This window comes from Epinephelus fuscoguttatus, linkage group LG15, assembly GCF_011397635.1.
Source record: "Epinephelus fuscoguttatus linkage group LG15, E.fuscoguttatus.final_Chr_v1".
NCBI lineage: Eukaryota > Metazoa > Chordata > Actinopteri > Perciformes > Serranidae > Epinephelus > Epinephelus fuscoguttatus.
The window spans coordinates 4,678,010-4,696,007 of record NC_064766.1 but is presented as its reverse complement, the minus strand read 5'-3'; the positions used below and the strand labels follow the sequence as shown (position 1 = coordinate 4,696,007).

General features: G+C 40.3%; 1 protein-coding gene across 1 annotated transcript in view; it reads right to left on the bottom strand.

Moving 5' to 3' along the window:
• The window catches only part of LOC125902777 (sickle tail protein homolog), a 152,329-nt gene extending 136,178 nt beyond the window's left edge, over nt 1-16,151 (bottom strand). Inside the window, exon 1 of the mRNA XM_049599366.1 lies at nt 15,853-16,151. Coding sequence (XP_049455323.1) covers nt 15,853-16,123 — 271 coding nt within the window. The 5' untranslated portion in view covers nt 16,124-16,151. The remainder of the gene's footprint in view (nt 1-15,852) is intronic.
• Nucleotides 16,152-17,998: the final 1,847 nt, after the last annotated feature.

The following is a 17,998-nucleotide window of genomic DNA, read 5'->3' as shown; positions in this document are numbered from 1 at the left end:
TCAGACTGACAATAAACCATGCCAAATATTACACACTGGCCCTTTAAATGTCTTTCTTAGTTTGAGCAGTTTACGTTTGTGAGGGGAGTTACATGAAACTTTTTGGTATGGAGCGTCTCTTATGACAAACACATTACGGTGTTGCACGTGGTCAGTAAGTTGGCATCGATGCGGGCTCACTGTTGGAGGGTCATATAACCCACTTCCACTCCCTACTAGGTGGTTTGGGGTGGCACTAAATGTGACAGACCCTCTATGTGAAAAAAAGCCCACAGTCAACTTACAACACATTACATTACATTTCAGATCAATTCGATGCTGAGTCCACAGGTGGGAGTAGCGACTAGCAGATAGAGTTGTGTAAAGGCCACTGGACCACATCTTATGGCAGAAGGGTAGCTGTTCGAAACAATCTCACTTGAAGGTCACTCTGCTGTCCAATCAGTGTGTAAAGTGAACGTGATTGGATGGTCGGTCTTGGAAAGACCACGCCGGCGTGTGCCTGTGATGTGCTGAGTAGGTGGAGTCAGCACACCATTCGATGGGTATTGTGGCTGGCAGGTACGCCAGATCTGTCACTTAATTTGAGCTGCCAGGTCATGGTGATTGATAAGACAGAGAACTGATGAATGTCATTCATACTTACATAAAATTATATTGTGAACATTACTGTTCATGCAGGCAATTATTTGTCAACTAGGAAAGCTACCATGGCTTTTGCTCTGTGGGACGAAATTGTTGTTTTTTTTGTCAGCTGACAATTACATGGTTGCTGCCACTGGCTGACACATAAATTCCATTAAAACAGCTTTCCCGGCCTTTGCTGTTACGTGTTAAGCGGTGCACCTACGCACTGAAATGGGGTGAACCCACTAATTCCTAATGTGAGGGTTTGAAGTAAATGTGAAAGGTTGCATAACAATTACTAGGATAGACCTGTAACAAAAGGAAAAGCATGACATGTTACAGAAAATTAGATATGTATGTTATTATGTTATGTTATGTTAGGTATGTTTTTTTTGTGAAATACTGGATAATTTTTCTGTTTTGGGACTTAAATAATTGTCATATCAAACGATCTGAGGCTAATAGGGGAAATCAGTCTTTGATGAAACTACTCACAACTTTTGGAAAATTGCAGCAAAGGGTCACAAGTAGACACTGCATCATTATAAGGGGACATAAAAAGTTGTTTTGAAAAACGTCATTTGAACTCTGTTTTTAGCCTCATTGTAGCCTGTAGCTCTGACTGCTTCTCTGTGCTCTGCGCTCACGCATGAGCGCTTGCGCGCGACCAGTGAAAGCGTGAGCTTTGCTTGCCCGTGTTTACATCACGTGACACGTGCACCGCAGGGGGAGACAACAGTAACCACAGTAGCTAAAAGATAATTTGCACTACGGTCTTTTAGCAAAGGACAGCCCAACATGTCTGAAGACTTTGAAATTGAGGAGGAACAGCATTTCTTTGTTGAGCCGTATTTCTTTGACCCCGAGTATACGGACGGAACAGGCTACTGGACGAAGTAGCCGCCGCAGCTCATGAGCCTAACCCTCAGCCAGCCGCAGAATACCGGAGTCCAGCACTGGAAACCTGGTGGTGTAGTTGTTTCAAATGCAAAGCAATGCCAACAGATGAGGAAAGTCTTTGCTGCTCAGACTGGGAATTGGCGATGCCTACACTTGAGAATCTGGACATCAGTACTGACGAGACTGCTGCTCTTTAGAGACTGTGCATCACCAATCACCCTGAGCGAGCACACGTGAGTGCAGAGCACAGAGAAGCAGTCAGAGCTACAGGCTACAGTGAGGCTAAAAATAGAGCTCATATGACGTTTTTCAAAACAACTTTTTATGTCGGGCTGCAGCACACTTGGGTCACTACAGATGAGCAGTATGGAGATACTTTGTGGATTCAATTTTGTGTTCTTGGACCTTAGTCTCGGGCGCCGTCTGCCATTAGGTGTGCTAGCCGCTCCCCCCGCCGATCTCCGCAAGGAATGTGAGGACTCTAAAACTTCACCAGAGCCTTCCTCAGCATGAGGGTGAGTAGATAATGGCTGAATTTTCATTTTTGGGTGCACTATCCCTTTAAATCTGCACTAAGCATCTCTATACAGTAGTCCATACCGATTGAGTGCGCAGTTGCCCATGTACAGTTTCACATGGTGTGTGTTTGGGATACAGGTCATGGGAAATTGTAGATTAAATAGTCAACTGAACCCATTAAGAAAAGCAATGTCTTCAGACAGAGTTTTTGTGAATTTGATAGTACAACTGCTTTATTGAAAGTACAGTAGTACCATTGCCAATAGTGGGATAGTTAGTGGGCTAAAACTGTACAATAGTAGTTGAGGTAGCACGTTGAAAGGCAGATAGTTAAAGTGTTTATATGTTGTATTGACTTAAAAGTGGGGCGCACTGGTAGTTCACATGGGAAACAGATTGACCACGTCAGTGAGTAGAAAAACATGGGACAATGACTGACTGACAGAATGACACACTGACAGTTTCCGTGATTATGTACAGCATACCATACCATGACTTAGTCATACCAAAAATTAGAAAAAACAAACAAACATTGGGCCACAGGGGGAGCCATAGTGATCGGTCGCATTTTAGCCATTTTTAAGCATTTTTCTGTTGTTATAGCGCCACCCAGTTGCCAATTAGAGATAAATTTCTCCAGTCACCTTGAGGCGTCCTGTTCTACATATCTACCAAGTTTGGTAAAATATGGCGGTTAGGCCTAGATAAGAAATTAGCTCTCTAGCGCCCCATTTTATTGGGTCCCCTCAGATTATGTGTGGTCATATGCCTACAAAGTTGCGTGGTGATGGGTGAAACCCTTGAGATGTTATACACCTGTATGTGATGAGCCACACCCTCATAAGGCAACATTCATTGCCTCATAGAAGCTCAGTTTTAGTTTTCCAACTTTTGCCAAGAGGGAATTTTAGATATTGGATTATGTTCACCGAATTTCATGCAGATCGGTCAAACTTCCTAGGAAGAGATCGATTTTAAGTGTTTTTCAAAAAATTCAAAATGGTGGAAAATCTATATAACCAGAAGTTATGGGTTCTTGATGCAAATTTGTTCCTCATGAGGAGAGGCATCTCTGTGCAAAGTTTCATGTCTCTACGACATACAGGGCATGAGATATGCCCATTCAAAGTTTGCAATTTCATTGGTTGCTATAGCGCCCCCCTTTGGCCAATTGATGTAATATCGCTTCATTTGCATCCTCCCATGACCCTCTACCACTGTGCCAAATTTAAAATGGATTGACCAAGTCAGTGAGGAGAAAAACATGGAACACACACACACACACACACACACACACACACACACACACAGAGTTTTCGTCATTATATAGTAAGATAAGATACTTGTCTGAGTTCCTAAATTGTCTCCATACAGTGGAGACCAATGTTAATGTTCAATTTGAGATTAGTTTGACCACACTTTGTGACAGTGTTTACTAAATGTTGCCTTGTGGTAACGCTATTATAGTCAAGGCTGTGTTGGACCCACTGAAAGCAAGTACGATTTTCTTTTTTCTCTCTGCTAAGCCCATTGGTTTCTGCATGACAAGTTTGCAAAAGCACGTGTTACAATTTATTGGCCATCCTACCGTTGTGTTTCTCTCCCTCCCTCTCTGACTCACTCCCTCCCTTCCCCCCTTTTTCCCTTCCTCTTCCCTCCAGCTTTTGAAGTGGAAAGCATGGAGAGATTAACTTCACTTTATAGTCAAAGGGCGGAATGTGATGATACGAGAGGGAATGTAACTAATCAGCAGCGGGCTGTAATCCACAGGGACAAGACAGGACAATACTGCTGGACTCCAACTCCCCACTCAGGAATGTATGACACGACAGAAAAAGCTGCAACCACTAACCAGGGGAAATCGAACTGGGTACTGTACATACAACTCTGTGTGGGAACTCACTTGTGTCAAGGGACAGATTCTCTTGACACAGTCACGTTATTGGGATTCGACTCCATACAAGGTTAAACTTGCAGTGGACAAGTATTTTGTTTTAACTTATCATTATGAAGTGTTGATTGCTATAGAATGATGACACCATCTGCATCCATTTCTATGTTCTTACATGTCTCCATTATAAACTAAATTAACAAATTAAGTCATACACATAATGGTTTTGTGTTTTTGGCAGCTGCTACCTTGGGGTAACAAAAAGCAATCAGACCGTCTTTGCAACACCAGCACTAACCAGTGTTAATTTTGTTGATGAATGATGAAAACTACGATGAACATTTTTAATTAACAGTCTTTTTTCCACGACAAAAACAAGACGATGACAAGCTGAAATTAATTCTTAGTAATAAAAACTAGGACAAATCTATGATTCATTTTCGCTGATGAGATGTGACAAAAATGTTAGTGGACTATTGGATATTGAAAGTGGAGAGCAGCTGTGTGAGCAACAGGATGGTAAACTCAAGTAGATAGTCTGCACCAGGATGTTTTGCTAATGTTCCGCAGCAAAAACGCTCACACCGGAGCGGCATCAGCCATTGTTGCAAGTTGTGAGCTGTAATTCAGCAATAAATAATCAGACGTTTGTGTCTGACTGTGGTTGGTGGAGCTGCTGAATGGATTTATGGAGTTGTAACAGTGGTGGCTGTTAGCAGTTAGCTCCATTTGTCAGCTGCTGAACGGCAGCAGAGCAAGTAACCACCGGCTGCCGGACTTCACATCTGTTGTAACCCGCAGGACTAAACTCAGATCAGGACTGTCTATAGAAGGTTTATGGGTTGATGCTGTTTGACAGGCAGGTTGGGGGCTCAGTTATCTGTGAGTGTAGCTGTGCTGTAAGAAAAGTCTGAACTTAAGTTTTCTCTGACAGATAAAAATGTAGTTTTAATCACCAACTCTGTGAGAGGACATGAGTTTAAACCTCCAGACTAACATGTTGCAGATTAAGAAAGAATTCAGGCTTTAATTATTTTTCTGCTTCTTGACAGTGAGATGGATAAGTCAGATTTTACAATGACCCTGGGTACAAATCCTAGTTGTCTAAGATTAGTTATTTGTGGTGTCAAAGTTTTTGAGAGCATAAATAGAGATGTTGAGCTTTTCAAATGACAATCAGTAAGTGTTTGCTCGTAAATCACCCCTTAAAACTGTCAAATACTGCTGGAGAAATGACAGCTTGTAAGTGTGTATAAATTATTTTTAGTTGTAGAAAAAAATTGTCTAAATGAAATTTTTATACAACCTGTTACCTTGATTCTAATCTCTGATACATGCATGAGCCTCACTGGTTTAGTTTAAAGATAAATCAAACAAAAAAAAAAAAAACACATAGAAAACATAATGACTAACAGTTGACTAAAATGTCATGAATTCTTATTTACTAAAACGTTTCGAATTTTCATTGACTAGAACTAGACTAAGACTATGAAGGATAAAAATGACTAAAATGTGACTAAAACTAATAAGCATTTTCGTCTCAACACTAAGACTCGATCTAAAATAGCTGTCAAAATGAACGCCAACAGTAGAGTGCAGACATAACAAAACGGGGTTGCAGCCATGGCAGCCGGAATGCGGAGAGCTGTGCCTGGTGGAATTTTCCCTCCTGGCTCCCTTACAGTCAAGATGGCAGAAAGGTGACAAAAACAGGGGCTAATTCATCCATATTGTGGCTAACTTTAGGGGATCATGACATGCTAATTATGGAATTATCCTGCAGATGCTCTGGTTCAAAATATGTCCAAACTATTTTTATGGATGTCAGTATTTAAGCCATAATCAAGGCCAAAATGTGTCCTGCTGTTGTTTTTAAGTGAGCTATTTCTGGAAAACTTGCTGCCCATGTTTAGTGAGGAATAAGCAGTCAATGACAGTATAAACAGTCAATAAAACAAGTTTTTCAACAATTATGAATCACAGCAACCACAAGAGATCCTTGAGCATACAGCCGGACGGATACACACACACCCAAATGCAGTCAGATACACACACAACCGAATGCAAGTTCTCCTCCAGGCTTACGCTTGGCAGAGGTAATTAATCATCCATTCTCTTCTTTAAAATATATGGGAATTCAGACGGTATGTTTGTCAAAGACGGGGGGATTTGGAAGAAGTTACTTCTTAAGAGGGAGGCATTCTGGCACTTTAAGCGCAGCAGGGTAAATGAGGAATTAGACTTAGAAGCCATTTTTGTGCAGTCTACTGGATTATATTTGTTCTGCGTTAACATGATTTCTTTGAGAACAATTGGAAATGTGGTTCTTGGATGGATGTGTTAAGTTCAAATATAGTGGTGATATATTGATTGTGTTGAGGAAACTGGAAACAGCCTCAGGCACTACCCCAATAACGGTAGAGACAATCAAAATCATCTAGTGAGTAAAGCATAGCGTATCTGCGGCGTGTTCTAATGTTGTTGGGTTTGCTGGTTACTGCCACCTACTGATCATTCTACCACAACTACTCCCTAACAAACCCCTCTCTGAGACCACTTTCAAGTGTAGTTTTTCAGAAGACAAAGAGACACTTTTGTTGTAGATGTGGTGGGATGACATGGTGCAAAAAGCTAGTTTTGGCGTCTTCAGATAATTCATTGAATGTAAGTGTGTAAATGTTTATGAAATGAAGAAACTAATTGAGCTCCTGGATGACAAAAGTTGCAATGAAACAATGATTTTTTTTAGTTGCATGACTCTATATGAAACATTCGGTAACCTTTGACATTGACTTCAATCATCAAACGAGCAAGTGCAGCAACAGTGACAAGTTTTCATTCCTCTCATACCCTACCCCCCTCCCAGCCTCCCCCTCCCTGCCAAACAGTGGTATGCACTGGATGAAAATAATGAGGTCTCTTTTTCCCAGAACACAGGAGCGTAAGCTGACTGAAGCACAGATAGTTTTTGACTTGGCAAGAGAACTTTTTAGCCTTTATCACTGTGATGCTGATGGCTCGCTCATTCATGGCAATGATCTTCAACCTCGGGCAGTTAAAATGGAGGAGGATGGTGGTGAAGGGGGACTCGTGAAATGCAGTGTAGAATGAATGTTTGACCCAAGACAGAGAATTGGCAACAAAGTTCTTATGTCATTGATAGTATAACTCTCAACAACCTGCAGATTCACTGTGTCATAGGAGAGTAAAAACTCATTTCATTGTGCTTGAAATGAGGCTAAAGGGTAATTAGATTTTGTGGTTTGTGGGTTAATGTGGTTGTTTTTGACATCATTCTGCTTTACTAACCACCATCATTGCTGTGATCTGATGATGCAGTGATGTAACTATGAAGTCCATTTGTACAGGCAACACAAGCAAATTAAATTCTAATTTACATTAACTATATTTTCTGTACCACTTGTTGAAAGAAAAAAAGAAGTGCAGAGAGAAGGTTTTTTTTTTTTTTTTTTTTTTTTTTTTGCCATTGGTCTTTCAAAATGAATAGGCACAGGTAATGTCTTTGCCACCTAGGGTTGCCATGCACTCTGGTTTTCCCGGGATTGTTCTCTTTTTTGAGCGACTGCCCCAGAAAATGACTATTCTTCCTGGGACACAAATTGTCCTGTTTTTTTTTTATTGGAAAAATGTGCTTCAGATTGTGCAGCAGATTCTTCTCCTGCATTGTTTTTTCCTCTATACATTTAGAAATCCAATCCTGTGTCTGTAATCTGGTAAAAAATAATAAAACACAGTGATGACTGGCCATATGCCTTTACTGGTGCCAGTGTTCACTTTCCTTATGCTTGTAAAGCCAAACCCTATTCCTTTTTCCTAAACTCAACCATGTCCTTTTGCTGACTAAACGTAACCACATGCATGTGTTGTTGAAGGAAAAAAAAAAAGTCAATTAGTAATGTTATACCGACGTAATGCATTTGTTTTGAAAGATACTGTATGCAAACTGTACATTGCCTGTGAAAATTTAAGTGTATTTTAAAAACAGACAATCCATGTAACAGGCTAAAGTGGACACGGCATCCCAGAACGTCAACAACCAACACACCTGGGGTACCTTGCACGTCATTACTCAATGTGGGAGTCGATGACCAAACATCAATATGTGACAAGGTCAGAGTGAGAATGTGTTGGTGTCAGAAGCCTGAATCATTCTGAAACAACTTGACAAAAACAGTAGAGTTTTTTGACTTTATAATCAGTGATCAATTCAAGTTTATAGCCACTGACATACTCAATCTGTGTGTCTGTTTTCATGGCAACCAGTCTCTTAACCCATTAAAGACTGAATGGAGATTATGTGCTCCTGTTTTTGTCATGGACATGGTATAAACCCAGCATACTCACATTACTCGTACATTAATAACTTTTCTTATTTCTTCAGTAAATGGTCTGGTGTAGTTAGTAAAGCTAATATCCACAAATGATCAAAGAGGACAACAGCTGTATGTGACTGCTGAGTGATATCATTTTAGCTGCATGTCAGGGCAAATAGAGGTAAGAAAAACAGTCATACAACTGTTAAAGTATATTTGCAAATATGGTTTAATGTCCAATGATTGTTTTTTTTTTTTTTTTTTTAACAAATCAAATGTGGCATCCCAAATCCCGCCACAGCAAAAAAATATTGAATCCATTTCTTTGAGATTGTTGTATCTGGACAATGCAATTGTTGGCCTACTCCAGCCCGAAGAAAATGAGCTTACTCATATACTATCCAAGGAAAAGAAAAGTAAAGGAGGTAGGGATACAGTGAAGGTATTGTGTCTAAGTTAGCCAGAACAATGGCGCAAGGATGCTTAAACTGACACACCTTACATCATAGACTCCTGTTTAAGATTTTGCTTAAGGGATCTCCATCTGAAAGATTTTGGTTGTTACATATCATTCAGACCAGAATTCTATAGTTGTCAAGTTGAGGAGATAACTGTGGAGAAAGCGAAACCTTTGATCAGAATGTGACTCCTACTCACATTGACATGACAATAAACTAATCCCCATTTGTCTAGTTGAGAACCTCTGAGCTAAACTATATGTCTTTGTGCATAATATCAAGACAGATACAATTATATAGCTTAAATTATTATGAAAATGTGCAGTTACGCTGTTGATGTAACCAAGCTCATTAAAAATGTTATGACTGTACTCAAAAAATAATTGTAGTACTGAAAAATCTCAAATAGTGACCATTATTCAACTCAACTGCAGTTGAGGCCTTTATTTCAAGCTGGCTTACGTGTTTGTTATATGTCACACCAGAGGTGGATGCTGTTGTGTTACATGTCACACCTGTCATGCCTTTTTTGCTTCTTCGATGCCAGCATGCTGTGTAAAATCACACACTGGAGCAACATGATGCCGCCGTTGTTTGTGTAAAAATGCAAAAGCGGTGTAAAGAAGAGACTTCGTAGCTGCCATCGTTGTGTAAAAAGGGTAAAGGGCTTAATTTCAGAAGCAAGGTTTAAGGAAATGTAGGATATTGATAAAAACAAATTGAAGCCCTGATTGTTCTTTCAGGATTGTGCTCGAGAAAAAAACATTGAAAGATCCTCCCCGCTCTCCCAAAAAAAGGTCTGTATGGTGACAACTACAAACATATGATCAAAATGAACAACTGGTCATTTCAGTGATAACATAACATTAAGGATCCTGTTGCAGGAAAAATACAACAATAATGACTGAAGCAACACTTTAAATAAATTTTAAATTTATTAATTTAATTTAAAATGCTATTAATAAGCTGATGGCACACCAAAATGTAAGTGAATTCCACCAGAGATAAAAACTCATAATTATGCCATTCTCATATGGTTCTAAGAAAACTCCGACCAATCATTGAGTCGAGCGTCCTGTCTGTCTTACCGACGTGGAGGCCTGACGTAACTGCTCGCGTAACATCGTTCCACCCCCCGACCCCACCCCCAGAGACTGTGACACAACAAATAGGCTAGTAGCAGGGACGCTTGTGGATGTAAACTTTTCTCCGTAACAATGGCAGACAAATGCGGACCACCCTTTCCACCTCCAGCGGCTCCAACAGGGAAATCAGTTGACAAAAGAAAGAATATTGCAGAAAAAGCTACACTAAGAAAGAACTCGATGTTGCAAGAGCTAAAACTTGGGTCAACATCGGCTCTGCTTTGGAGCGATGGCGAAGACTGATGCAGCCTAATCCTGAGCTAAAAAGGGACGAGATGGTCACAGAGTTTCTGTGGACAGGTATTTTTAGTTTTCCTCTAATGTAACATAGGCTATAACATTATATATGTCAACACAGCATCCAGTTGCTAACGGTTAGCCTACTGTAGCCTAACATTGCCTGAGCCTCTGTATTATCTTCCTTGTTCGTTGCCAGTCATAGATATATATACGTAGATGCCGCATTCAACGGTGCTCCTCATTGGAGCGATACGTCAACGCGGCCGCCATCTTGCCCGGGTGGAGCCGCGCTGCATAATGCATGTATGTCTATTGAGGCAGGAGATTATTTATGATTAAAATCATCATTACTCGCTGAATTCTCAACCGATTTTCATGCGGTTTGGTTTGTTACAATCGTCAGACATGTAGTTACGATACAGGATACTTGGTTAAATAAAAAATGCAGCTTTTCATACCAAAATATTTCATCTTATGTAGATAAAGTAACAGTAATAGTTGTACAACACATTTAAACTAAACTTTCCCCATGTAATAAATATTCTTTTTTCTTACTAGATGTACAATGCCCACCATGATGTCATTTAATTATTAATTTTGATTATAAATGTTTATTCACATTTTAAGTCACACAATGTGCAAAAAATAGTGTATCAGCAGGGTTGTGCCGAGCTGCAGTGTAGTTACACATTCTGATTAACAAATGTTGGTTTTGTACAAGTGAAAATAAATGACTTAGAGCTGCATGTTTACGCAAAATTTTGCTTTAATCTCATATGTATAACACCACAGTGCTCATGGGAGCCTGGACACAGAACTGTTTACATTATGAGGTCATATTTACAAAAAATACAGTGTACAGTAGCTAGTATTATTTTTAGGAGTCTGCCCAGTCCTGTCGAAGTCCTCAGGTTTGAAGTGACAGCTGCAGATGACTGAGGAGTCACTCGGGACAAAGTCCTTTCTCCTCACTGCTGCTGCCCATGCCCGTCTCCTATCTGTGTTTTTTGGGAAACTACACACAAAATAAGTGTGTCAGAAAAACGCAGTTACACATAATTTGTAGTTACAATTCAGGCCACAAGTTAACTAACGTTATACTGCGTTATGTCACGTTGGTGCCATGAAACAGATAGTTGACCATTTGGAATAACAGTTTGCATGTTCTCCCCGTGTCAGCGTGGGTTCTCTCCGGGCACTCCGGCTTCCTCCCACAGTCCAAAGACATGCAGATTGGGGACTAGGTTAATTGATAACTCTAAATTGTCCATAGGTGTGAATGTGAGCGTGAATGGTTGTTTGTCTCTATGTGTCAGCCCTGTGATAGTCTGGCGACCTGTCCAGGGTATACCCTGCCTCTCGCCCGATGTCAGCTGGGATAGGCTCCAGCCCCCCCGCGACCCTCAAGAGGATGAAGCGGTTAGAAGATGAAGACATAGCGTTAGCTTAATTTGGCATTAGGACCAGATCAGGACAGTTACTTTTCTTGATTAGCTTAAAAGAAGCGTCACTTTTTCAGATATATATATCTCATCAAACATGTTCGTATTAGTAAAATATTGTAAAACAACTTCTTACCTGTGGAACGTTATTCCCTTCTGCTTGGTTTTAACACTTCTTTCGTTCGTACATCCAAATGCAGAACAAAAATTGGCATTTTTGCCGAGTCTGACATGGGTCTGAACCGGTCAGAGCACCTAGGCAAGATGGCGGCGGTATTGACGCAGCCCACAAGCCAGGGTGCGGCATCTATGTATTTATCTATGGTTGCCAGTCACCAGTACTAACGTTAGCATTTACGTTATATTATAAAACTCAGTCATCACTGACCCCGGATAAGTTTCAAAATTCTGGGGTTGCATTTGACTGTGCAGGACAGGTAACGCTATGTTTAGTTTGCATCTCTTATAACATATAATGTTATGACAACACAGCATCAAGTTGCTAATGGCTAACGTTAGCCTACTGTAGCGTAGCCTCTGAAACATTAACGTTACCTTGTGCATCACATTTAGCACCAACAATGAAACCTTATAATGAAGCTTACATTACAAATGCATCATTATGTATGTCACTTTACTTAACACATACAATGATAAGTTGATACTGCATGGACTATCATAACATTCCATAAGTCCTTATTACAGTTGATTGTTGAGGTGTGTATAGGTGAGTATAGGTATTCATTAAGCATCATATTTCCCATCACTCAACCTCTAATTTATAGGTAGTCAGGAATATCCAAAAGACACTTATAATTCATTATAAGTCACAGCTCTAATGTTTTATGACAGCTGACATAGTGCATCCTGAAGCATTATGAGTGTTTATGAGTGCAATCATAGAGCATTATAAATGCATATAACTCACTATGAATGGCCCTATAATGAATGATAGATGTGGTCTTCATAGAAAGAGTTACCTTTTTGACCAGGGGTTCCCAAACTTTTGAATGCCACTGTACTTGATAAAGTAGAGGCTCTCTCAAATCATTTTTCAGACAACCTGTCTCTCCTCTCAGCACAGACTGTCCAGGCTAAAGAGCCTCTCTGCACGTTGTTGCTGTTCCAGCATGTTTGATCAATTTAGTCTATTTGCTAATTATGCAGTTAATTGAAGAAACATATTTAATGCAAGTAAAGACATAATAGTTTAGTAACTGTAATGTGATTGCTGAAATTAGAACAGTAACCCTTTACAGACAAATGTAATGTGATTGCAGCAACCCAACACAGCGACTGACCACTCTAGTCCTAACCATACTTTACTGATGAACTGTGCTCAGCTTAAAATATAATATTCAGTATATTTCAAATACATAATTATTATTATAAGTAAGTCAAAGAATGCTTCTTTGTGATTAGGGATTTATTAGTTAATCATTTTTGTATTTACATCACATCGCAAACTTACTTAAGGGTACTAACTCTGATCTTGTCACCATGAAGTCACCGTCATGTAATATAGTCACTTTCTCATTATTAGCATCGGCCCTCATGACATTTATTCATTCAAACATTAATGCATTCAGTGTCTTAATGCATTAACATATGACTTAGACATGTAGCCTCATTATAAAGTGTTACAGAAATGGCCTCAGAATGAAAATAATAGTCTATTTGTGCACACACACACACACACACACACACACACACACACACACACACGCACACACACACACACTGCCGTAGGCTCTCATGACTCATTGAAGCACGTGTTTGTAAAAAGCTATATTAGCTGACTGCATCAAGTGAGAGCGGGATTATTTTCTGTGAATAACAACGAGGTAAAACCTGAGCTGTTACTGTATATCTCACAGGGGTTCTTTTGTTAGATAGCACATGACCTTGAAAAGAAATAATGCTCCTTTTTTGTGCAGACTTGTATACAATACAATGTCGACATTTGAGAATTAAAATGACAGAATAACAGTTTATTGACCAATATTTTCAAAACATAAACATATACACTAAAACATTTTAGAATCCTGTAAATGTGACTAAAATTATGATAGATATGTGCTGAGCAGGAAGTTTTGCATCGTAAAATAAACTTTCAAACTTGTAGTTGTCTCCAGTGTATGTAATGGAGATGCTGTGTCTAAATTACTTCTGTGCTGACATTTCTTGTTAAATGTCCATTGACCTATACACTGCTACTAACATATGTGTGATGGGATAAAATCTGCTTGTAATATCAGTCCTCGGTTAATCAGGCTCTATATGTGAGTACATAATATTGTATGTATGTACAGTATTGTAATGTTAGAGGGCTTCTTGTAAACAGTCATATTAAAGATTGTGAGTTGGTCAGAGAAGGACAAAGTAGCGGTGAATGAAAGGGCAGTGGAGTTTTTCTACTGCTGGGCTGACACACTGACACTGTGATGGATCACTGTTCATGCATGAACTCTGACAACACTACAGCAACTAATCCAGCCTTGCAGCAGCAGCACATCAAATCCACTCTTTGCTTTTCTTGTTTGGAGTATGCTAATATATTAACACAGAGACATGCATGAGACAGAGATCGCATCATATTCGTCTCCCTAACTTGAGCATTTGTGTCTGAAATATATGCCTGAAATAAAATACTGCGAGGCAGACAGCATGAATAGACAATGTGTAAATGCCAGCCAAACCCATTATTTGAAATGTCACATGCATTTCACACTTCCTCTGGTCCTTATGCTGCGTTCACATCACATCATACAGACTTTAGCTCTGAGAAACATAGTGGGACAAACCATTCATGTCAGCCCCTCAGTTTTAATTCCAAGCCAGAGACATCAGGAAGTTTTTACAGCAACAGTATATTCTATTCTGCAAAAAATGTAAGTCAGTAAATCTGTGGCAAAATGGCTACAAATCCACTATGACTAGTAGTTAGCCTACATTTGAAAAAAAAAAAAAAAAAAAAAAAATTATATATATATATATATATATATATATATATATACACATACATACATACATACACACACGTCTATAGCCTATGCATACATACATACATACATACACACATATACACTACATATATATATTTGTGGGTTACAAATATACAGCTGAGCTGTAATGGGTACCTGGCTCAGTGGTTCTAAGTGAGCTAACAGTGGATGCATGCTTCCTTCTGCGCGATGATACGAGTGGTGGTAAAAAGAAATAATTTCTACAGGAGACTGCACACAACAAGGTCTGTGGATTATTTTGAGTAGCCGGGTCATGATTGCTTGAAAGAGACATTGCTGTTGAATTTTTCAAATTTATTTTTTGGGTGCTTTGAGCTCCATGAGCCGAGTGCTATCTAGTTCCATTATATTGGAGAGAAGGCAGACATCTCTATGGCTGATATCTTCAGCACCCTGCAGCTCAAACTAAAACTATCTAGATTGATAAATAGCATGAACGGTAAGAAGAAAAATCTGTATTTTCTATGTTGAGGTGACCTGTCCATTTAACACTATTCAGCCAACCGAAAAGGGAGCTTTACATGATCTATTTGTGTATCTTCATTGACAGCACTGTCTTACAGTTTTTCCGTTCTGCCAACTTAACATGTATCCAGAATTAGCAGCAACAAAATTTTAACAACCCGACATCCAAACTGAAAGAAAACCAAACTTGTCATAAACAGGTAACATGTTGCTGTTTCATAAGTCTGAAGAAGTAAGGGGTTATTCTGAAGTAAATGGCCATGCAGCCATGATACGTCTCACTGCTCATATTTTCACATATTATTCAAAGAGAGCCTGCTGAAGTGCAGAATTCTGCCACTTTTTCTTTATCTCTGAAACATATCTGGAGCATTCCTCTGTTGGGTGAAAACTGCTTTCGATCTTAAGAGTATTGTCTATGCTGGGAATTAAGAGGGACTATTCAGATGTTCTGGATACAACAGATACTCACTGACACAATATAATTTTCTTTATATGACACTACACAAAGTTACTAAAATACTGCAGGAAGCTCTTTGAATGGAAATAAAGGCATTATAGATATGGCATATCTCTAACAATGCACATACAAAATCAGATAAATCAGATACATACAACCAGGCTGCTTACTTATTTTCAGATGTAAAGTTGTAGAAAAGCCACAAAAGTCAGAAGTCCATCCCCTGACTGTAAAATATTATGTTATGTTGCCTTGGGAAACCTACGTTCTATTATCACAGCATTATGTTAGGTTACTTGTGTTTATTTAAAGAGAGCTTTTAAAGCTGAAAGGGAGGCACCTTACCTTTGTTGGAGTTATTTCCTGTATGCTCAGTGGGTTTGTCCCGGGCTGGAGCTTGTGTCTGGTCATTCGTCCCTTGCCCTAAGCCAGCTGAGGAAGCCTGGCTCTGTGCTGGAATGGGTCGCTGGACCAGGTTCCCCTCGCTGCCTGCCCTCATCAGCCTCTCTCCGATCCGTAGCATGCATGAGCGATTACTCTGCGGTTCCTTCCTCAAGCTGGGGCTCTTAGACCCAGCTGATCCGGGTCGACCCAGCCGCGAGGAGGACTTTGACATCTTCCCTGCCGGGCTGAGCAGAGCACTGGTTAGATACTCCAGGGTTAGTCCTAGTCCCTCTTTTCCCTCTTCTTTACCTCTGTGTGCTTCTTCTTCTCTCTCCTCCTGCTGCTCTCCTTTCTGTCCCTCTTATTTCTAGCCTGTTTCTCTTCTGTCTCTTAGTTCTTCCTCTCATGTACAGAGGAGGAGTGTTGAAGAATTATTTTGTGTCTTGTCATCCAACTGTCTTCTGCTTTTTGGTTTTTGAAAGAGAAGAGTTTTTGTCCTTGCAGTTGTCTTCTTCTCTCGCCTTCCCCTCTTTGCTAACTGGGTGTTCTTCTAGTGTTTATGATGGTGTCTTAATGATGTCAGGTTGTCTCTTCAGGCTTTTGTCAGTCTCTTTTCCACCTTCTTAATGTCCTGTGCTGTTCTCTTATGTCTGCCTCACATTGCACAATGATGCTCTCCAGTCTTGTTTCAGTCCTTCTCCTCTGTCCTTCTTCTTCGTCCCTCTCCAGACTGTGGTTGTATCTCTGTACCACTGGACTGTCCCTATGTATACAGCAGTGATCAGTGTGCAAGGAAGTGGATGTTCACAGAGCGTAAAGCCAGTTCACGTTGTATTATTCCCCGTCTTCCTCTTGCTGTCTCCCTGTCAGCAGTGAGCTCCCTCTGTGTGCCCAAACTCCTCTGGGAAAGCTCTACACATGCTCTCTCTCCCTGCCACCTCCTCTTCTCTCATCTCCTCTCTCCCTCTTCACTTTGAAATCTATCTTTTCCTTTTTAAATTCCCACTCTGCTCTCTGTTCCCTCCCCCTCTCTTGACTCAGCTGTGTCAACATGAAAACGCTGTTCACATGTTGGCTCTGTCAGTATACACCATGCAAATCCCTGTTGATGTCTCAATACTCACATTAGCGTTTTAGCACATTTTCCTACTTCCTTCCATGCCATTTTTTTAATACCAAAACTACCATCTAGTACATCTTAAGTCTTCCAGTTTCCAATATGTGATCTTGGTTGCATTCCTTCTTGCAGAACATCAAGAGTAAAAGTTAATATAAGTTGCAATTTACTGCTGTTTACTCACATCTAAAACTAAGCACAAAAAGTATGGAAATTTGTGTAGATTTTATTTCTTTGTTGTAACAATGCTTCTTGGCAATAAATCTTATACGGTTGGAAAGCCTGTTTATTTCCCTTTTAAATAGTGTCACATATGTAAGGAACATGCCTTTGCGGGATGAGCAGCAGAACTGAGTATGTGGGTTGCACCTATGAAAAATTTGCCAGATCTTCTCTGCCAGTGCCAAAAAGCTTTTTTTATGTTGCTATTGACTCTTCTAAATCTAGATCTGGATAGGGCCTGTGCAATGGGCCAACTTCAAGTGGCTCTTTGGAGACTGTTGGCCGTCTGGTCTCTGATGTCTGGTTTGGATTGTGATGTGGAGAATGCTGTTGTGTAGAGGAGGCTCATCAATGGATCGTCAGGAACAGGTTGAGAACGTGCACGCGCGGCCACGCCGATGGTGACCACGATTCTTGGCCCTCGTGGATGGAAGAAAGAATCAATCCAGAGTTGGAGAGAGTTTGGGGGGCAGATGGAATGAATAAGGTAAAGCTGCAGTACTGGAGGCTGCAGTTTCAGGACTGCAGGTTTAGGACCGTTTAATTTTCGTCACGGGGCGGCACGGTGGTGTGGTGGTTAGCACTCTCGCCTCACAGCAAGAGGGTTGCCGGTTCGATCCCGGGCGTGGGAGCCCTTCTGTGTGGAGTTTGCATGTTCTCCCGTGTCAGCGTGGGTTCTCTCCGGGCACTCCGGCTTCCTCCCACAGTCCAAAGACATGCAGATTGGGGACTAGGTTAATTGGTAACTCTAAATTGTCCGTAGGTGTG